We start from the raw sequence: 24,017 nt of genomic DNA on the forward strand, positions 1-24,017 counted from the left end.
TTACACATTTGAATGACGATGTAATACGAAGCAATATGATAACATGAAATAAAAAATGACCTTATATGGTGATGGGAGTTGTTTCGACTCAGGACAGCTGGCATTTGCTGTTATTGTCAAGAAACGGTTTGATGTCGAACACAATACAACCTTCGCTGAGACTAGGCTAACGGGTAAGGAGCAGGAATTTGGACAATAGTTGCTGTAAGCCTTTTATAATTGACCAATCCGTGTGTGAGAAGGTGGGAAATACAGAGAGGGGTTAAAGCAATGCGAACATGCGCACACATCATCCGGTATTAGACCATAAACACATCATAATGAAACTAAAGCCGAATCCGGGACATTTTCTCAAATTTAGGAATCCCGGACGTACGCTTTTTCAAAGTTCTGAAAAAGAGGACGTGTGGTCACCCTAACGAAAGCGTTTCAGAGGACAATTTGTGTTTATTTCTACCAAATGAACTTTGCACAGAATTTATTTGCACATGCACCAGGAGGTTACAAACACCAGAAGTGATGAAAGTGCACTATACAAAATAAAAACTGAATTGAACTGGACTCATCAAAACAGTCAATGAGCCCTGGATGGGGACGGAGTCATCCTCGAAGAGAACACACCATCAACAACATCAGGAGAGAAACTTTCAATGGATAAAAGGATAAACATGTGATCGGTCAGAAATATTGATTTGGAGTGATGCATCGCTGTAGTGGGACAAGTGGAGCCAATGTATGCCTGCATTAATATATATTCTACATATTAATGTAACCACTAGAGGGCAGTATAACATAACAGTCCAGAGCACGTCAGTCAGTTGTTAGTTCATATGGTGAAGGAGAGAAATAAAAGGCATTACACACTCGGTATTGGGCTAGAGGTTTCAACAATACACATTACAGATTACTTACTGTAAGGAGTCAGAATCGATTGAACAATATGTCTAATATAAGATTGAAAATTCAGTCGTGTAACTTTGGTGCTTTCTGTGACCGTCTGATTCGAGATCAAATGAGTACGAGACAAAAGAGTAAGGCTGCAGTTGTTGAAAGAGTGTGTGTGTGTGTAGTTGTTGTGTGTGTGTGTAGTTGTTGTGTGTGTGTGTAGTTGTGTGTGTGTGTAGTTGTTGTATGTGTGTGAGATTGCGAGGAACAGAGGAAGAGAGGAAGTAAGGATGAGGATGAGAGAGTGGAGAGACGTTGATCAGTGGGAGGAGAACGAGCGAAACTCTGAGCATGAAAATTTAATGAAGTTGTGTTTATATCTTGCTGACTGAGTGAGTGTTTGTGTAGCGTGCGCACACCTCCCACAGTTCCCTAACACAGCAGGGAACCATGAATGCCAACATGAACTGTAACATACTGAAGCAGAGCATGATCAGTATGCAGTATTCCAGCATGATAACGACACCAAACACACCTCCAAGACGACCACTGCCTTGCTAAAGAAGCTGAGGGTGAAGGTGATGGACTGGCCAAGCATGTCTCCAGACCTAAACCCTATCGAGCATCTGTGGGGCGGATCAGACATTAATGGCTGTGTGTTGAGTTATTTTGAGGGGACAGCAAATTTACACTGTTACACAAGCTGTACACTCACAACTTTACATTGTAGCAAAGTATCATTTCTTTAGTGTTGTCACATGAAAAGATATAATCAAATATTTACAAAAATGTGAGGGGTGTTCTCTTTTTGTGAGATACTGTATATATATATATATATATATATATATATATATATATATATATATATATATATATATATATATATACACACACACAGACTAGACTACACTAGACTAGACTACACTAGACTCCACAAGACCTCTGAAGGTGTGCTGTGGTATCTGGCACCAACAGAGTAGCAGCCGATCCTTTAAGTCCTGTAAGTTGTGAGGTGGGGCCTCCATGGACCGGACTTGTTCGTCAAGCACTTCCCACAGCTGCTTGATTGGATTTAGATCTGGGGAAATTGGAGGCCAAGTCAACACCTTGAACTCTTTGTCATGTTCCTCAAACCATTCCTGAACTATTTCTGCAGTGTTGCAGGATGCGTTATGCTGCTGAAAGAGACCACTGGTTTGTACTTGGTCTGCAACAGCACAAACAGTGCAAGGTAACATCCACTCAAATGTCAGGACCCAAGGTTTCTCAGGAGAACATTGCCCAGAGCATCACACTGCCTCTGCCGGCTGGCCTTCTTCCCATAGTGCATCCTGGTGCTATCTCATCCCCAGGTAAGTCAGGCACCTGGTCATCCATATGATGTAAAAAAAAAAACGTGATTTATCAAACCAGGCCACCTTTTTCCATTCCATCATTCATGCTCCGGTTCTCATCCTCACGTGCCCATTGTAGGCACTTTTGGTGGTGGACAGGGGTCAGCAGTGTGTCTGACACCTTTCTGTCATAGCCAGCATTAACATTTTCAGCAATTTGACCTACAGTAGCTCTTCTGTGGGATCAGACAAGATGGGCTAGTGTCCATTCCCCGTGTGCATCAGTGAGCCTCGGGCACCCATGACCCTGTCACCAGTTTACTGGTTATCCTTCCTTGGACCACTTTTGGTAGGTACTAATCAGTGAGGAACATGACAAAGAGCTAAAGGTGAAGACCTGGCCTCTGATTGAGCATATGTGGGATTTGCTGGACAAACTCCATCCCCATCCAGGGCTAACTGAATGTTTTGATGAGTTCAATGCAATTCGAATTCATTATTATTTGAATAGTTCAACTTTCAACAATGGACATTGCCACAAAAAAAGCTTTACAGAAATATATACACAGTATCATGGCCCTGTGTTTGCGGAGTTGGAATGCTCTCCCCATGCTTCGGGTTTTCCTCCAGCTACTCCGGTTTCCTCACCCAGTCCAAAGACATGCATTATAGGCTGATCGGCATGTCCAAAAATGCAATTCAATTCAATTCAATTTTATTTGTATAGCGCTTTTTACAATAGATATTGTCTCAAAGCAGCTTTACTGAAATATATAAAGACGGTATACGATATTAAAAGTGCAAATTTATCCCAACTGAGCAAGCCGGTGGTGACGGTGGCAAAGAAAAACTTCCTAAGATGTTGAGAGGAAGAAACCTTGAGAGGAACCAGACTCAGAAGGGAACCCATCCTCATCTGGGTAACAACAGATAGTGTGAAAAATTTAATTATGGTTTTATATGCAGTCTGTTTGCCCTTTGAAGAGGCCGTAGTCCCAGCAATCTGGAATTGGAGTAGATGAGAGCTCCATCCAGAGGCAGGACATCCGAAACAGATCAGGTAGGTCCAGAGAGCAGAAAGGATCAGGATCTCTAGTCTCTAGCAGCTGCGTTCTGGACTAACTGGAGTTTGTTTATGCACCTACTGGAACATCCAGACAGTAAGGCATTACAGTAATCTAGTCTAGAGGTGACGAATGCATGAACTAATATTTCTGCATCATTTAGTGACATCATGTAGTGACATATATTTCTTATCTTAGAAATATTTCTGAGATGAAAGTAGGCTATCCTAGTAATATTATCTACATGAGCATTAAATGATAGACTGGAGTCAATAATCACACCAAGGTCTTTTACTGCTGCACATGATGAAACAGAAAGACCATCCAGAGTTACTATGACATCAGAAGGCTTACTTCTAGCTACACATGGTCCTAACACAAGTACTTCTGTCTTATCAGAATTAAGTAAGAGGAAGTTAGTTAGCATCCAACGTCTAATGTCCTTTACACAATCTTCAACTTTATTAAGCTGCTGTCTGTCCTCTGGCTTCGCTGAAACATACAACTGTATATCATCAGTATAACAGTGGAAGCTAATTCCATGTTTACAAATAATTTGACCTAGAGGTAGCATATATAAAGTAAAAAGCAGTGGGCCTAATACAGAAACTTGTGGAACACCAAATTTAACCCCGGTATGCGTGGAGAAGTCTTCATTTACATCTATGAACTGATAATGATCAATCTATTAAGACCTGAGGCAGGAGAGGACTGTTCCCTTAATGCCAACAACGTTTTCTAATCTATCAAGGAGAATAGTATGATCTATAGTATCAAAAGCTGCACTAAGGTCAAGTAACACAAGCAGAGAGACACAACCCTGATCAGAGGCCATTGTAGTAGGAGTATCATTGCAGTATCAACCCTGATAGTAGGTCATTTACTACTTTAACTAACGCTGTCTCTGTGCTATGATGAGGTCTAAATCCTGACTGATACATTTCATGAATGTTGTTCCTATGCAAAGACGAGCATAGCTGCTGTGCTACAACCTTTTCTAATATGTTGGAGATGTAGGGGAAATTTGATATAGGTCTATAGCTGGACAGTTGAGAGGGGTCAAGGTCAGGTTTTTTAATCAGGGGTTTAATAACTGCTAATTTAAGTGATTTAGGTACACAGCCAATGCTAAGGGAAGAATTGATTATATTTAAAAGCGATTCAATTACTCCAAGGAAACATGTAGGTCTAGTATGCAAGTTGATGAATTGGCTGAAGAGATTAATGAAGCTAGTTCGGTCTCTCTAAGGGGAGTAAAACATTCTAAACATTGATCTGATATTGCTATATTATCATCTATAGGGTTAGTTATAATACTGTCTGGTTTTAATTTAATAGCCTGAATTTCACATCTAATATTTTCAATCTTACCAATGAAAAATTTCATGAAATCTTCGCTGCTATGTAATGATTGAGTGCTTCTTTCTGTAGTGGTTTTATTCCTAGTTAATTTTGCTACTGTGTTGAATAGAAATCTCAGATTGTTTTTGTTATCTCCTATTAAGGTGGAGAGAGAGACTTTTCTAGCATCGTTAAGAGATTGTCTATAGTTCAGTAGTCTCTCCTTCCATGCTGTTTGAAATACTACCAGTTTGGTTGGACATCATTTATGTTCTAATTGTCAAGCGGTCTGTTTTAAGGTACGTGTTTTATCGTTATAAAGGGTGCTAGTTTTTTCTCTCGAATTAATTTTCTTTTGAGTGGAGACACTCTATCTAGCGTGTAGCGGAGTGTTGACTGTAAGCATTCAGTCGCCTGATCAAGTTCTATGAGATCAGACGGTGGTCCAAATCTAATTGATGTTTCTGAGAGGTTATTTATGAAGCTTGGTGCAGTAGCTGATGTGAAAGTACGTTTCACGCGGTAGCGAGGCGAGGTGGAAATATTAAGATCAATACGTATTATGAACGAGATAAGATAATGGTCTGAGACAACTTCAGACTGTGGAAAAATGACAATATTTTCTATATTTAATCCGTATGTTAGTATGAGGTCAAGAGTGTGACCACCATTATGAGTAAGTCCGATTACGTTCTGATTAACCCGTACTGAATCTAAGATGGACAAAATGAATATTAAAATCACCAACGATTAATGCATTATCTACTGAAACAACCAAGTTTGAGATAAAGTCTGCAAATTGACTAAGGAATTCAGTATCTGGCCCTGGGGGCCTGTAAATAATAATTAGAGGAATTGACTTATTTTTTGTGGCTATATAAGTTATACTGGTATAAAGAATTTCGAAAGAGTTGAATTTTTGACTAGGTTTTTGTGTGATGCCTAGATTTTGACTATGGATGAGACCAACACTTCCTCCTCTACCAGTTGAACGAGGCTGATGTACATAGCTGTATCCAGGAGGACTGGCTTCATTTAATGCTATGTACTCATTTGGTTTAATCCAAGTTTCTGTTAAACACATTAAATTACATTCCTGATCAGAAATGATTTCGTTAACAATAAGAGCCTTAGACGCGAGAGATCTAATGTTTAATAGTCCTAGCATCAGATCAAAGGTGCTGGATGTGCATTCGATATGATCTACTTTTATATTAATTAGGTTACTAAATCAAACTTTCAGAAATTTTCTATGTATTTGAAAAACAATTTCAAAATGTATTTGTAACAACCTAGAACGCTCACAGAACAGATTCCAGTTATTAACAAACAGCATATTCTGTTCATTACACTAATAAACTAACCAGTCATTCAAAGCGAGAAGTCTACTGAACTCCACGTCTGTATGTGGGAAGAGGTCCAGAGACGATGATCTTTGTGGTAATGAATCTCACACATTTTCAACCTCTATATACATTTTTATTGCTTTATTGTTTTGTTTTATTTTAAACGTGTGTATACGTGTACATATGTATTTGTGCATGTAATTAGTACAGTGCTCTCCATGTATTTTAAAAATGAGTTATTGTTTTTACAAAGAAGAATGGGAATTGTTTTTTTTATGCTTGTTAAGCTTTCTGTATGGCAACATTTATTTGACATTTATGGAAGGAGTCCCCAGTTTCACCATTCTGACATTCAAAACAGAGGAGTTTTTTTTTTGTCTTAAGAGAGAGAGAGAGAGAGAGAGAGAGAGAGAGAGAGAGTGTTAGGGAACCACTGGTTAGGACTGGTTAGGGAATCACTGTGTATAGATACTATACTGTAAGTTATAACAGAGACTAACATGTTTCATGGACTTTCTTGAACCCCCCCCCCCCTTTTTTTTTTTTTTTTGCTGTACATGCAGTACTTCATATCACTTGTTGGAAAACCCTGTCTGAAGTGTCAAAAGTATCCACTTCCGCTTTTTACAGATGGGTGACAAATTAAAGGAAAAAAAAAAACAGAATTAAAGTGTGCTGCTGAGGTGTAAGTACCAGGCATCAACAGATAGGGGGCACCCTTTCATTACTATATTCTGACAATAACCAGAACACAACCTGATACGTCACACAGGTAAAAAAAAAAACAAAACAAAAAAACACTCAAAAGGACCGAAGAGATGTTGTCCAGCTCTCTCTCAGGTCTGACACTCACACTGGATGGACTGCAAAAGAGAGGAAATCTCATCACACTCTTAGGCGGCATGATGAGAGAAGGCTGGTTTGGTCTGACCCTCATGGTGTGACCACAATAAGAGGACAACTCAGATCTCTTGGAGAATCAAAATCCTCTCAGCAACAGTGCACATGTTTGTTCTCCCCTTTTTGTGCAAGTTCCTTTTGCTTTCAACCTTGTTGGATGGCCGGAGTTATAAAGCCGACTGAACCGTACGTATGCACGACGACAAACTGCTTCGAATGAAGCCTTTCAGAAAGTCATTCATTTCTCTCAGATAAATTTGATTTTGATTTATTTAAAAGTTTGTGTTTTTAATTTCTAATCAAAATTTTATGAGACTGATTTCCTAACGAGACGGATTTAACAAGACTGACGACTTTATGAGATTGATTATTTAAATTTACACTGAAGGACTATATTGCTGGTATGTACATTGAATTTGTAGCACTTCCAGTATAAACTGACCCATTTCATCTGGAGGTATGAAGTGTTTTGATGGTGGTGGTGGAGAATCTCCCACAGGTGTTCAACTGTACTGAGATCTGATAACTAAGAAGGCCATAGCATATGATTTATGTCATTTCTGTCCTCATAAAAAGAATTCAGTAAATCCTGGATGAGGGAGGAATTATCCAGGAAGAGATCACGCCCGTCATGTTCCATCAGAGGACAAAGGTGACTAGTCAGTAGAACCTGCAGTATTGATTTGCAGTCACGCATTGCTCTAAGAGGGCAGGTGGAGCAAAATGTAGCAGGTGGAGCCATGTAAGCAAAACTAAATTTAAAAAATCCCACAAAAGTGCAACAGAACCAAAAAAAATTCTCATGACACTCTTAGAGAAAGACACGACAGGGCTATTGAGTTTTGTACTGGGGCAGGGTGGAGCTACAGGGCAGGTAAGGCAAATAATTGCTTGGGTTCCTGTGAACTGAGGGAGCTCCGAACAACTAATTACTTAATTCCACAGACATATAAAATGTCAAAATGCAGGAACATCTCCAGAACCTTTGATAGCCAGTTTACATCAACATTTCAAAAATATCTCAGCAGTGCTTGATTTTAAAAGCAGAGGTTATCTTTTAGCCTATGTTATAATTGTAAGTCCAAGGGTGTACTTACTTTTTCCACACTTTTTCTTTCATCACATCTGTTGATATTTCTGTTGAATAAATGACTGAAAAGCTAATTTTCCTTGTGGTTTTGTTCAAGAATATCAACTTTATTAATAGGCACAGTTTGTAATCAAATGTTTGCTCATCCAAATACGTCAAAGAAGGCAACAATTTCCATGGGGCGTACTTATTTATTTCCATATATCTGTACATGCGTACATGCATACATATAGCACATACATACTATACCATATGTATTGAGCAATAGTAACAAAAGTAAACACTGCCCAGATTCCATACTTGATCATTTAGATGACTACTAAACTAGTGAGTAAAAACAATAAAGTGATGCAATATGATGCAGGCACATAGCTACAATATAATAGTATTTTTATAGACTGAATGTGATTTTGAAATCCATGTAACTTGCAATTAAAAAAAGAGCCACATGTAATTAAAATAAGAGCATATTATCAATGGAAAATCCACTGTCCACTTTCCTTCTGGTGGAAAATGGTTTCTGTGATTTCACAGTAAGGTTTTGCACTTGTCTCGTTCTTTTCTTGAAGACTCTTGCTTGTGTTTCTGGAATCTGTAAAATGATTGTGTGAAAATGCTAGAGTTGTGGGGTACTTTTAATCCCGTTAGGTTAAAATGTTAATTTAACAGCTCAGTGTTGAGTTTACAACTGCAATTTCAAATCTTTTTTCAATTGAATTACTTTCTGGACTCGGCCGGACTCGACTCTGGATCTGCTATTAAGGACTTGGAGTTAAGTCCAACTCGGCCCCTTTTGGACTCGATTGGTTAAGGACTTGGTCTTGACTTGAACTCGACAAAGGTGGATTCGGACCCAAGACTAAAAGATACACACAAAAAGATGCGAGGTTATTTCCATATCAATGCATATTCAATTCTGCAAGAATAAAACAAGCAAGAAAAAAAACACACTTTCCTGTGTTTAATTCTTTTTATACCACAGCAATTTGCTAATAATTTTTCTTTATTAATTACAGAATGACACATCATACATTTTATCCATTTATAGTTAGCTTTAAAGTTGTGGAATGTCTGTTAAACAAGTTATTTCTTGCTATCACTTGTTGTACATCAGTCCCTTTTTTCTCAAAAAGTGTGAACTCTGTCCTAAAGACCGTGTCAGAAATTGTAAACTTACAGCTTAACCCTTGACTGTTACAGTGTTGACAATGAAGATCCTTCCATTAATGTTAAACATCTCGTCAGCTTTTATTATTTGATTAGATTATTACTCCGTTAACAAGCAGAAATGCTAGAAAGAAGCATGAAGGACGTGGGAATATCTAAATGTAGGGCTAGAGCACAGCAGCACTCTAATCAGCACGATGCAAGTGGCCCTGGTGAAAAGTTGGGGTAGACCTTTCTTGCGAATAAAAGACCTATCTTCTGGCAGTTGACTACTTCTAAAGGTGGATTGAAGTGGAAAATGTTCATGTCTCCATAGCCTAGGAGGTAATGAAAATAAAATAATAAAATGGCATGTTTAAAAATCGATTGGGATTATGCCTTTTTAAAGATTTGGCTCAGGCAGCTTTGTGGAGGGAGGAATGTGTTTTTAGGGTCCTGGAAACTTTATGTTGAGAGGGAGGACAACTTTATGTTGTGGCTCATCAATCGATTTTGTTTGCCCAGTTTTAGTTGATCTATATTCTAGGACTTTTAGCCATGAGTACATTTCAAACAGAAATTGGAGAAGGGACTGGCATTTCCTGACCATCTACGTATTGAATTAAAGCAAGTCTTACCTTCATTCGTGTCACTCACACTGCATTGTATTACATTTATTGTCTGTGAGGTTCATCTTCTTTTGACATGCTCCGTGTTGTCGATAAACAGCAACACCTTGAGCAGGCTACTGTGCTTGCAGATAATGGCCCCAATGGTGCTTACTGGAAGATTCAGAAGTTTTAAAATATGTCTGTAATTGATTCCACCAATATGTTTCGCAACAATAAGGTTGCGAAGGTCTTGGGAGAGCTCTTTGCTTTTACCCATCATGAGATGTTTCTTGTGTGACACCTTCTTAGCGAAAAGCCTTTTTACAGACCATCAATTTACGAACCCAGCTGATATTAATCTGCACAGATAGGAGTTATAATTACTTTCTAACTTCTTACGGATTTCAGCTGGTTCCTTGCCTTACCTTGCCTTGGAGAACGGCTTTTTCATAGCGTGTTCAATACTGTTTATGGATACTTTATTTATGGACTTTATTTATGTTGTGAATTCTTTATATTTGTGGATTTCTTGAGTTAATACTGATGACCTGTGAAAATTTCATGTGAATAACCTCATTGGAAATATACTTACTGAAAAAAATGTTGATGCATTCAATACTTATATAAATACAAGGTATTTATTTATAATAGGAAAGAGATACTTATTCATGCGCGGTAGTTTTCTATAAGGGGATGTTTAATGTACATTTATAGAAGGAATCTCCAGTGTCAGCACGTTGTAATGATTTTCTATAGCTGCTACAAACTTGTTTCATGGACATTCCAATAAATAAAACTCTGAACACATCACGTATCATCCTTTAATATTTATAAAAATCAATAAAATGTATTTATTATATAAATTGTTGGTATATTGCTGCGGTATAAGAGGAAAAAAACACTTATGGATGTATTATTATAGGCAAGTGAATTAATTTAATTTACCACCTCCTGCTTGATTATTTCCCTATAACAGCATGACACCAAAATTTTCGTTCTCCTATTCAGCGATCACTGAGTAACAGTGTGCATGCATTAGTCTTGTTAATACAATTTAAATAACATGTATATTATGGGTAAACAATGACAATTATTTGAAGGACATTAACAATTAATTAGTGACAAAACACTGTTAAGTATAATCCTCTCTGCACATACCTACAGTGATGTTAATGGAGTTGCTCTTGGATGATGTGGAGTTACTTTCCCTATAGGAGTAGTCACAGGTGTACTGGCCCTGATGTGAGGCATCTACAGTCAGATTAAATGTTGTTGTAGATTCTGCAGTTTGCTTCTCTATTGATGTTCCAGATTTATACAAACTGAAGTCTACAGAGATGCATGTTGGGCTGGGTGTGGAACATCTGAACTGAAGGACTTCTCCAGGTGAGACCACAGAGTTTGGGGAGATCTGAGTCAATGTAGGACTCTGCATGTCTAGTAATAAAGAAATATATTTAATAATTTTGTAAATGTGTTTACGTTAAACAGGGTATTGTAACAAAAAAATTAACAACAACAAAAGCCTACTTGAGCACACGACTCCAGAATCTTCTCCATGTCCACAGTTCTCTACTCCAAATCCACTGTGTGAGCACTGATCTAATGCACTCTCAGTTCCAGTACACTGAACATCATCCAGCCAGGTTGGTTAACTTCCCTGACCAAAGTGGGCATTATGAGGAGCGCTGACTGCTTTACCACATCCAAGCTGTCTACACACCACCTCCGCATCCTTTAAGTCCCAATAATCATCACACACTGTTCCCCAATGGCCATTGTGCTGGATCTCCACTCGACCACAACAGTTACTCGGACCATTCACCAGTCTGACCTGATTACGCTCTGATTTATTACATAAAATGAGAGCAGGTTTTACTAATGATTGATTTCTGTGTCCATCAGTTTGATCATGAGATATAAAGGGAAATAATATTCGGAATAAAACCAGTTGTGAAAAATCATTTTTTCCCCTCAAAATGATTGCATCCAATATAAAATTTTTAAGCTTAATAAGTGCAGGCCAGACCAGACTTTATTGAAAGAATGAAAGTTCAACTTGACTTAATAAAAAAAAAATTAACAACATGACTTAAATTCATATGTAGAACATTAGAAAGGATTAAAGCATGTATGTACATTCACAGTGAGACATTTACATTCATGAAATAAACAGCTAATAATCTGAATAATCTATTATAATCCATTGGATTAAAGAGCAGATCATCAGAGAAGACTAACATTTATTTAAGATTTATAAAATAGATTACATTTAAACACTTAATCCTATACCCGCACGCCCCCAAGTGTTTACTATCATTTAGTATCTAACGTGTTTGGCATGCATAACACTTAAAATATTTTAGTTCTCGTATATAATCTATCTAGCTGCTAAAATGACAGCCAGCCAACTTCAACATTGTGGAATTTGTAGCTGTTGTTACTCTGTTCTGAAGATCTGTATCCACTTAAGTTGAATGACATTTACTAAAATGACTAAGGTGTCAGCAAATTAATTCATTTTAAAAAATTGTCAAACTAACTAACAAATGTTAATCAATACAATATAAATGTAATTACATTGATAACAAGGTCATAATATAAGAGTGTTTCTGTACCTGAGCAAGTAACACCAGCATCTTCACTATGGTCGCAGTCGTGTGTACCAAATCCTCTATGAGAGCACTGTGTGATGGTGCTTTCACTTCCAGAACACCGAACATCATCCAGCCATATTGGATCACTTCCGCGACCAAAGTGGGCACTTTGATGAGCGCTGACAGCATTACCACATCCAAGCTGTCTACACACCACCTGCGCATCATTTATGTCCCAGTCATCATCACACGCTGTTCCCCACTGGTAATTATGATAGACTTCCACTCTACCAGCGCAGGAGTGACTGCCACCAGCGAGTCGTATATTAGCGCCATCTAGGACAAACAGCAAAATACATGTTACTCTTAATTCATCTTAATGAATCTCATTACAATATTGCAATATTACATCACTTGAATTAATATGAGTCCATTTCTGTCATTCCATAATCCTTCATCAAAAAAGATTTTTAAAGAGTTTTTTTCTGGGGATTCCTCTTCTGAAAGGCTGTCTGTGCACTCGTCCTCACTTCCCATCCAACTCCGGTAGATCTCCCCACAGCAACAGATTCACTCCTGTTGCATCCAGCCGCTACATGATACCCCACAACATTTCCACACTTCAGGCAGGCGATGCCTCTTAATTTGCATTTACAGCTTTCTGTCGAATAGCAGCCTGCAACAACAGCTTCCATGCCTCTTGTACACAGAAGACTGTCGCAGTAATTGCAGTTCACTTGAGCAATACACTTACTCTTAAAATTCAACGTAGACATTGTGCAGCTCGATCAGACAAACCCTGTAGATCAGATCAAGCAGAAACTGCTTCCATCTTACTTCCTTTTGAAAATACTTAACACAATGAACAGAACAGTCACCAACAGTCAAGCAACTGCACCGCCATGTTTGTTTTCCCTAACATTCTGAACTCACTAGGGGTCGTAATCACTGATCTATCTATCTATCTATCTATATATATATATATATATATATATATATATATATATATATATATAAATATAAATATAAATATATATATATATATATATATATATATATATATATATATATATATATATATAGGGAAAGCATCTGTTTCTTGGTGAGTAATTTTTACCCATCCAGTCACTTAAAAAAAAAGTCTGCATATACAGCATCACAATGCACTGTTTCTATACGTGTAATTAGTTATTTCTTTTGACTCTCATGTACTCTTTATTGTAGCATTCCCTCCAGCGGTGCACGTGTTATCTCAATAAAAAAATTAAAATAAAAAAAAAATCTATTTACAGATCAACACCGGTGAAACACCTGATGAATATAATGTGGTCTTGGATTAATTCTTCATGTGTGATTTGTATTTTGTGCAGTGCAGGCCTGAACATGGCCCTACTCATGGGCATTATTAAATAATCATCCCACTGAATGTTAGATAAAACCGGAATTGGTTTTGCAGCAGGAGTAAAAGGCTGTAAAGAAAACTGTAACACTTTGATGTTGTATTTTTACTGTTGATTATTAAAGATTATGATTACAACGACGCATTTGTGCTTCATAGTTACATGGTCTGTATAAACCCGTGGGCACTTCTGCCACATCCTTTAGCAAACATTGTTTTGCAGTTAAAAGCAGCACAACGGTTTCCATCCTTGGGTGGTTGGCGGCCTCTGTTCACGACCATTGTTACCCTCCCCTGGAGTGGTCTACCAACAAAGATCATTCCAAAAGCAAGACGTGTAGGAGTCCGCAAGGTCACAACGGAACCCAGGGTAACTGGGTTCTAACCAACTAAAGGTCACTCTCACCTTTACTAATGTTAATGTTCATGAGTTCACCATCAGGAGAACACTGAACAACAACTGTGTGCATGGCAGGGCTGCAAGGAGAAAACCACTGCTCTGCAAAAATAACGTTGCTGCACTACTGCAGTTTGCTAAAGATCACAAAAAAAAAAAAAAAAAACGCTAAAGATTAATAAAACAGAAATGCTGTGGAAGGACCTGAAGCAATTACATTTATGGCATTTGCAGACGCCCTTATTCAGAGCGACTTGCATTTATCTCATTTATACAACTGAGCAGTTGAGGGTTAAGGGCCTTGTTCAAGGGCCCAGCAGTGGCGGCTTGGTACTGTTGGGATTTAAACTAAACAACCTTCTGACCAGAAATCCAGTGTCTTAACCATTGAGCTACCACCACCCTGCACCCTGCATGAAGTAAGCAGTTCATATAAGGAAATTTTAACAAATCCAATTTCTTCAAAAGAAAAATACACTTACCAGCCAGCAGGGAAGCAGTAAGAGCACTGGCTATGGAGAGAAAACAAGAGGAGGAATTTCATTAAACCAGTGATGCAAAAACCCAAAGCTGCCTTTTGCTTTTTGTCTAATAATCTTAAAGTAAACTGAATTAAAATAAACCTCAGTTATATTAGAATATATTATATTGTCCCTGCAATTCAGTCACAACTGAAACAACAGTGTTACTTCACATTCAGAAATTCTAGTACTATGTGAATGCCCCACATAGTCTTACAAATATGATTAAAATTTTCTGTTTATTCCAGATTTTTTGAAGGAGTCTCCAGTGTCAGTGCTTTGTAACAGTTAAGTAAACCCATAGCTTTAAGTTTACCCACATGACAGAGGAATTTACACTTTGCAGTTTCTCAATAACATGACAAACAGCATTTTTTGTCTTATTAACTTAAAGAAGGGCTGGTGATTGAACGACTGTTTGTAGCTTCTATAACATAAGTAATTTTAAAATCATTTTTGAGTGATTACCTCTATGTATTGGTATTGTAAAACCAGCAGTTCTTTATTTTATTTTATTTTAATTTTACTTGGTTTAACCACAACAGCCATATTTTGGTTATACAGCTGTTTACAGAAACCTCAATAACTCGGGCTCAGGATTGTCCTAGTTCCTTGGAACAAAAACAGATCTCTAGAGTACATTACAAGGTACACTTATACATACTGTGTGTATATATATATATATATATATATATATATATATATATATATATACATATATACACACACACACACACACACAGTATGTATATGTGTGTGTGTGTGTGTGTGTATATGTATATATATATATGTATATATATATATATATATATATATATATATATATATATATGAGCACATTGCTCACATTCCACATTTAGGGTCAATTCATAATGGGAAGAGTTCGAGTCTCAATCTAAATTTTTTAGGGGGCATGTAGGTAAGTATAGTGTTCATGCAGAACATTTCATGTTTGAGACTTCTCTAATTTTCTTTTCTTTTTTTAAATGTGGGCAAGAAAGTGATGTTTTTTAAATTCCCCTCATTTCGGGGTTGAATATCTCTGGTGGGGGACCATATATGAATCTGAAATTTTCAGAGTGTCACGAAATCCACATAAATGGTTTAGGACAGATGCAATCACAGTTAAGAGATTTATTGAAGAGAGGCAGGCAGATAAATCCTAAACGTGAGACAATAGCATGGTCGAAATAACAGGTAAGGGGTCAAGCAATCAACATACAGGCATAAACGAGGCAAGACAAGAATCAAATACGAGTAACGAGAACTAGGTCAAAACCGGAATAAACAACACGCTATCAAGGCTTGGAAATGACAGAGACAATGCAACTGTGCGTATTACTTTGCAAAGTCTTTGTGAATGAGCAGTCTCTTATACAGCGTGGTGTGATTGTGAGTGGGACCAGGTGTGTCTGCATAGTGTTCCGGAGAAGGTGAACATGTGTGTGTGTGGGAAGTGTAGTCCATGGCGGCCATGTTTGAAGGTCGCTGTGCAGGATGGGAAATGTATTCACTGGTTTGCTGTGACATGGCATGCAGAAATATGTCCTCTATAGTAGCATTCTATTGTAACAAAACTGTGAGTTTGAGATTCCACTATCCCAGACTTGATCAGACTTGACAAATGAACATATGTAATATAAGCATAACAGATAATAAAAGATTATCAATATTTTACAGTAATTATGTTTATGATTGACATACAATAGCTTATGCATGTCAATGAGGTCAAAAACTTTACTACATTTGATAATGGCTACAGTGAAGCCTGATCTATCACAGGCTTCTTCAAATCTGAAGAGTTTAGCTCCAACCTCCAAACCTACCTGCCTGTAATTTTTTAGTAATCCTGAAGACCTTGGCTAGCTTGCTCAGGTGTGTTTGATTAGGGTTGGAGCTAATTTCTGCAGGACAGTGGACCTCGAGATTTGAAGAACCCTGATCGGTCATGTTGGTACAGGTGTACAGTTTTATGCGTGAATAGATTTGATCCAAATATGAAATTACAATGCTCAGTGTCACGAATCGTGACGGAGCAGAGATAGGACGGATGCAAGTGCAGGATGAACAGTTGTTTATTGGAAAGAGAGACAGGCAGACAAATCCAACACGTGATCCAAAACATAATCCACAAACATGCAAGAGGTCAGGCGATTGGCAAACAGGCATACACGGGGCAAGGCAGGACTCTAAGTCGTGGTCACGGAAAACAGGGTCGGTAAACAAAACGAGAAACGAACTAGGACGAGGGACTGGAAGCGGATAATCCGACTATGACTATGACTATGACTATGACTATGACTATGACTATGACTATGACTATGACTATGACTATGACTATGACTATGACTATGCTATCAATACTCTTCCGCGCTGTGTGCTGGGAGGCGTGCGGTATATATGCGGACATAATCAGCGTCTAAACTGCTAGCAGCTGAGAGCAATACAGACCCACGTGAAATCCCAGCCAATGACAGAACAGGGAGGAGACATGACAGAAACATAAACAAAACACACGTGTCCAGATGTCATTACGGTCAACAACGGAAAAGCAGGTGCTCGCGCATTCGCGCTTAGAGCACGCTGCTTAAAGGGGGAATCGTGACACTCAGATGGGTGTTTTACAAATAAACAGTGTCATAAACAGAGCTGTGGTGTTGTTTCTCCTGTGATTAAAGAATAAGTGACTGTCATGCTTTGTAGGCAGAGACAGAAGCAAGTGCAGGTAGGCAGAATATGATAATAATAATCGGTGTCACCCAGATTAGGATGCGTTCCCTTTTGAGTTTGGTTCCTCTCAAGGATTCTTCCTCATGTCTTCTCAGGGAGTTTTTCCTTGCCACCGTCTCCTCTGGCTTGCTCATTAGGGATTTAAATTTATAAATAAAAATTTATATCCAGAACTGATATATTTGCATAAAGCTGCTTCGTGACACTGTCCATTCTTAAAAGAGCTATACAAATAAAATGGAATTGAATTGAATATAGAAAAACATGTATCATGCTAATTTATCATCTGTTGTGACAGTCTCAAGCTACACAATGTAGTTAGCACTATATCTATGCTTGTGTATTTGAATATGGATTATCCACTGAACTGCAGTGTAGAACATGAGGATGAGTGCCCCTGAACCTTATAAGACTATAATTGTATTATTATTATTATTATTATTATTATTATTATTATTAATAATAATAATAGTAATAATAATAATAATAACTTATTTATTTATTTATTTAATAAATTGTGACAATGATTCCAGAGGACACTGTATTTATATCATTCTTGTCCTTGCCTTGGAAAAGAATTTCCTCTCAAAGACAGTTGTAATTAAACATATAAATAATCTAATTCTAACAAAAGCCTACTGTTTGGTCTAAAGCAGCAACGATTAGTCAGAATAACTGATAATGTCAAATATGAATAATTATCCACATGGATTTTTAAATGAATGGTCACTTACTTAACCAGAGTTAATTATAATATTAATAGTAATAGGTAATAGTGGAAAAGTGAAACCAATAGTGAGAAGTGGAGCAACACAACACATTTGTCTTTTTTCTAAAAGATTTTAGATTTCATACCAATCTAAAATCTAAAGGATTGGTATGAAATGACATTTTCTATACCCTTCTATTTCTCAATGTACCCATCTTGTCCACACCAGTGGCAGCAGCAGTGACAATAACAGCAATTTTGTATATATGTGTTACGTTCCCGCCGGCAGATGGTGCTGCGGCGTCGAAGTGCAAAGACTGCTGCAGAGAGGACGCGTGCACGAGACTCTTATATATGGACACGCGCCTTTTGTTTGTTTGGGGTTTCCCTCTGTTTAAGCATTGGTTGATTTTCTAGTGTGTGTCTTGATTTAATCCAGGTGTCTGTGTTTCAGTCTGATTGTGTTTGTTATTTAAACCCATCTTGTAGCTGCGCACTTCGCGCAATATTTACGTTATGTTAACTGAGTGTTTTAACGGTGAATATGCTACGCATGCTAAGCGGTCTTGGTTACGTCAGGGGTTCCCAAACTTTTCCAGGGCAAGGCCCCCCAAATGGCATTAACATTTGACCGAGGTCCCCCTTTTGCAAGATGACTTTAAAACACATGAAATATACAGAATTTTGAATATATGCCCCCCTTTTTTTAATCAATAATTACTTCTTACATCTTTACATTACATTAGATTAGGAATTGATTGTATGTGTGTGGTTGTCTGAGAGTGAGAAAGAGAAAATCATGTATTTATTTATTTTTCACACCAAATTGTTGAGGCCCCCCCTGGTGCCGCCACTTTGAAAACCACTGGGTTACGTGTCCGGTTTCTATTCCATGCCTCACATCCAGTGATCATGTCTAAAGCCAGATTATCTGTTCCTGTCTAGACCGCGTTTCCTTGTTTATTGATTTAAAGTTCTAATAAAGACGTTGACCGGCATCTGCTCCTGCCTCACCTCCCTGTGTCGTTACAATATGTATGTGTTACAGTTTAAATACAAAAACAGGGATGTTATAATCAAATTACAAATACAGTATAAATATATTGTCTCACTTTATCCAAATGCTGACCAAAATGCCTTTGCTACATATCTGTATGAAATAAAAGAAACCAGTTGAAATATTAGCATGAAGAAGAATCTAAGATGGACCTCAGTGCTGCATGCATTTAGCCTCCAATGCAACTGGCCCCATGATGAGATTTACAGGAAAAAAGGTGGGCAAGGTTTCAACTATTTGCAGAGCAGCGTTTGGACTTTAGGACAATAGAAAGTGCAAGTGCCAAAAAAACATACTGATACTGTATGATAAGCCTGAGGATGTACTGACAAATATGAGGTTCCCTAGTGACTGCTGTAGAGTGTTAAAATGAACAGAGCTGATTCAGAGATTTGATAGTAGCAGATAAATTCACCCTCAACCACCGTATAGTTATGGGAGTTTTAATACAAACCAAGTTCCACTGGAAATCAGTGAAAAAAATTAGACTCATATTACATTTCATGTAAAGGTCATAAAAGTAATTAGCTAATGTGAAAAGTATCTATTGGATTTATTACAGTTTAGATAAAGAGATAGAGAGAAATACCCATTTAAATCCACAAATTTTTGCTTTTATTTAAAATACATTCCTGATTCATCTTGGTTATTGTTATTCTAACAGGGGGCAATACTTGCATTAGCCCTAGATGACAAATTCATTAGAGTAATATGATGTTAAATGTTATCTTTCATAGTTTTGTTTTACATTTTATTATTTAGGGGGGGGGGGATAAACAAAAGTACCAAGTGATATTTGTTACAGCTGTTCTCATCGATAAGCCACGTTTAAGCAGATTAGTCAAATATTGGTGGCTTAATTCACATGAATAATCAATTATTAAAATTTGTGAAAAAGTCAACTGCAAAAGTTTGCCATCACAAAATAAGATTATAATTGTGTCAGTCCTGAATTATTGTGATATCAGTAATGAAATATAGATCATAAAATGTCATTTTTATATATACATTTGTGAACAATACAAAATTCTTTCATGCAAAGCTCTGTGCTGTATCTACTAACTAAACACACACTCCAGATATATACAGCATGGAAATAATATAATAATATATATATATTTTAAATAGGCCATAAAGCAATTATTGATAAGCATATTGAACTTACCAAGCATTAAAATGAGATGAAATCTTAGCATACTGGTCCTTGATGCGTCATTCAGGTTGGTGTTAATCACAGTGCTCACTGCTGCTGCCCTCTCACAGCAAAGCTCAGGAGATCATGATAGCTGTTTGTTATAATGAAGCTGAAGAGGTGGAGTTTCCTTTTTTTTTTTTGTAACTTTTCCTGTTTCTGGTTGACAGAAATAATAATGGTAATTGTCACTGTAATTCTCATTTGACCTCAGAGCAGTTGAGGAGAATGCTTAACATTTGCCTTTGCCTGTGCTGGTAACACTTATAATCTTATTCAGTTTACTATTTGGAAACTAACCACAATAAATGGTTAAATCAAGGGGGTGGGCAGGGGGGGTTGGAGAGACTTGAAAAAGAAAAACTTGCTCCAGAGTGCAAACCCCCTCAGACTAGGATGATATTTCACCTTTCGGTACAACAACCCAAGTGCCAAACAACTTTGGAGTGGCTTTGGGTCAAGTCTCTGAATGTCCTAAAGTGTCCCAGCCAAAACACAGACCTTAACCATATTGGATATCTGTGGAGAGACCTAAACAGAGCAGTTGATAGATGCTCCCCATCCAATCTCAACTGAGCTTGAGAGGATCTGCCAGGATGAAAGGGAGAAACTGCACAACTTCAGAGTGCAAAGCTTGTAGAATGTTGTATATAAAACAGACATGAAATAAACACGAGGGAGACCAAGTATGAGTATATGTAATTTTATTGGGAATCCAGAGAATCCACGAGAATCCTTGCTGCTCTAGACCAAACAGTAGGCTTTTGTTAGAATTAGATTATTTATATGTTTAATTACAACTGTCTTTGAAGCAAAATTATTTCCAAGGCAAGGACAAGAATGATATAAATACAGTGTCCTCTGGAATCATTGTTATTCAATTCAATTATTATTATTATTATTATTATTATTATTATTATTATTATTATTATAGTCTTATGTTTACGGACCCTCATCCTCAAGTTCTACACTGCAGTTCAGTGGATAATCCATATTCAAATACGCATGGATAGATATAGTGATAGATAGATATAGTGCTAACTACATCCTTGAGAGAAACCAAACTCAGAAGGGAACGCATCCTAATCTGGGTGACACCATATACTGCGATTCTAAATAATTTCTCTTCTATAACTGTATACTATATACTCAAAAAGTACAATTGTGTAAGGAGGAATTGAGGCGCTTATGAAACTCTGGTACAGTAAGTGACTTCTGAGCTGTAGTCACTTACTCCTTTAATCACAGGAGAAACAACACCACAGCTCTGTTTATGATACTGTTTATTGGTAAAACACCCAACTGAGCACTGTAATTTCATATTTGAATCAAATCTATTCACACATAAAACTGTACACCTGTACCAACATGATACATCAGGGTTCTTCAAATCTCGAGGTCCACTGTCCTTCAGAATTTAGTTCTAACCCTAATCAAACACACCTGAGCAAGCTAGCCAATCTTCAGGATTACTAGAAAATTACAGGCAGGTAAATTTGGAGTTTGGAGCTAAACTCTTCAGATTTGAAGAACCCTGTGATAGATCAGGATTCACTGTAGCCATTATCAAATGTAGTAAAGTTTTTGACCTCATTGACATGCATAAGCTATTGTATGCCAATCATAAACATAATTACTGTAAAATACTGATAATTTTGTATTATTTCTTATGCTTATATTACATATGTTCATTTCTTAAAATGCAAAACTAGGCTTTTCCCCAGATTTATACTAGCCTTAACTCTGGAACCAGTGGGTTCTCAAACCCACAATATTGTTATAGCAGAATGCTACTACAGAGGACTTATTTCTGTGAAAATTTCAGATTCATATATGGTCCCCCACCAGAGATATTCAACCCTGAAATGAGAGGAATTTAAAAAACAACATCACTTTCTTGCCCACATTAAAAAAAAGAAAAGAAAATAAGAGAAGTCTCAAACCTGAAATGTTCTGCATGAGCACTATACTTACCTAAATGCCCCTAAAAAATTAAGACTGTGACTCGAACTCTTCCCATTATAAATTGACCGTAAATGTGGAATGTGAGCAATGTGCCAAATGTTTATATAAGTGTACCTTGTAATATACTCTAGAGATCTGTTTTTGTTCCAAGGAACTAGAACAATCCTGAGCCTGAGATATCGAGGTTTCTGTAAACAGCTGTATAACCAAAATGTGGCTGTTGTAGTTAAACCGAGTAAATTTAAAATAAAATAAAAGAAAGAACTGCTGGTTTTACAATGCCAATACATAGAGGTAACCATTCAAAAATGATTGGAAAAAAAACAAAAAAAAAACGGGCAGCAACCAACTTTACAATTATTGGATCAACTGAGATGGACTGACCCACATGTTGTGGATGTTAGTTTCTGTCATTACTTATGTTATAGAAGCTACAAACAGTCGTTCAATCACCAGCCCCTCTTCAAGTTAATAATACAAAAATGCAGTTTGTCATGTTATTGAGAAACTGCAAAGTATATATTCCTCTGTGTTATGAAACGGGAGGTAAGGCAGAAGCAGGTGCAGATCAGCGTCTTTATTTACAAACAACAGTCACAATACAGAAAATGCGATCGATGCTGGACACGGTTATTAAGGTTAAACATAAGCTAAAGCCGAGGCATAGAACGAGAGCAGGACACGAAAATAAGACCGCTTAGCATGCGTAACACATTCACCACTACATTCAGGTATACGTATAATACTGCGCGAAGTATAAAGTAACACGAGGGCTTTACATAGCACGTACGCTCTCTACAGCCGCTCGTGCATGTCGACGCCACAGTGCCATCTGCCGACGAGAGCATTACACTCTGTCATGTGGGTAAACTTAAAGTTATGAGTTTACTTGGCTGTTAGAAAGCACTGACACTGGAGACTCCTTCAAAAAATCTGGAATAAACAGAAAGTTTGAATCCTGCTTTAAACTGCTAGCAGTTTCGATTCCCTACTGACAGAGGCCACCAACGGATAAAACCGTTGTGCTGCTTTTAACTGCAAAACAACGTTAGCTAAAGGATGTGGCAGAAGTGCCCACGGGTTGTAATTTATACACACCATATATAACTATGAAGCACAAATGTGTCATCGTAATCATAATCTTTAATAATCAACAGTAAAGATACAGCGTCAAAGTGTGACAGTAGTCTTTGCAGCCTTTTAGTCCTGTTGCAAACCAATTCCGGTTTTATCTAACATTAATGGAATGATTATTTAATAATGCCCATGAGTAGGGCCATGTTCAGGCCTGCACTGCACAATGTACAAATCACACACAGAGAATTAGTGCAAGACCACATTATATTCATCAGGTGTTTCACCGGTGTTGATCTGTAAGTAGATATCCAACTAGACCAAAGCTAACTTGGTGAGCTATACTGTTGATCATTGTGGTTATTTTCCTAAGCTGACATTAGCCACATAGTTTATATTTGTTTAAGAAAATAGCCACAACGAATGTTTAACATAAACCACATATTATATATTCAGAATAAATGCTTTAAAGCTTGCAGAACATATGTTTGAAAATGTCTACTTATATCGTACCTCAGTTCCCTTTCAAAGGGAACTTCGACGTTGCGTTTAGCATAACACTATGGGAGCGCCTCTCGCACGTGACCGGCACCTGAAGCTTGTGTAAATTCATGCCTATTTATAGGCCTGCCATGATCAGGTGATGTGGCAATTAAGCG

At 37.5% G+C, this 24,017-nt stretch overlaps 1 protein-coding gene and 1 pseudogene across 1 annotated transcript; both read right to left on the reverse strand.

The window, feature by feature from the left end:
* Window positions 1-7,813: 7,813 nt before the first annotated feature.
* LOC128603571 (scavenger receptor cysteine-rich type 1 protein M130-like) lies at window positions 7,814-20,400 on the reverse strand. Its single transcript, XM_053618107.1, has 5 exons — window positions 20,293-20,400; window positions 14,593-14,622; window positions 12,336-12,650; window positions 10,876-11,154; window positions 7,814-8,819 (listed from the first exon to the last, which is right to left on the reverse strand). The coding sequence occupies exons 1-5, from the start codon at window positions 20,321-20,323 to the stop codon at window positions 8,719-8,721; spliced, it is 756 nt and encodes a 251-aa protein (XP_053474082.1). The 5' UTR covers window positions 20,324-20,400; the 3' UTR covers window positions 7,814-8,718.
* On the reverse strand, window positions 12,694-13,254 carry LOC128603585 (protein FAM72A-like; annotated as a pseudogene).
* Window positions 20,401-24,017: the final 3,617 nt, after the last annotated feature.

The sequence above is a fragment of the Ictalurus furcatus genome, chromosome 2 (genome assembly GCF_023375685.1).
Source record: "Ictalurus furcatus strain D&B chromosome 2, Billie_1.0, whole genome shotgun sequence".
NCBI lineage: Eukaryota > Metazoa > Chordata > Actinopteri > Siluriformes > Ictaluridae > Ictalurus > Ictalurus furcatus.

What these genes read in the sequence shown, in the direction of transcription:
- LOC128603571 (XM_053618107.1), bottom strand. Translation starts at nt 20,323, where the DNA reads ATGCTAAGATTTCATCTCATTTTAATGCTTG. An exon ending in TCATCTCATTTTAATGCTTG is followed by an intron (nt 14,623 to 20,292) that starts GTAAGTTCAATA and finishes TTCTCTCCATAG; the next exon opens with CCAGTGCTCTTACTGCTTCC. An exon ending in CTCCATTAACATCACTGTAG is followed by an intron (nt 8,820 to 10,875) that starts GTATGTGCAGAG and finishes TGTATCTTTTAG; the next exon opens with TCTTGGGTCCGAATCCACCT.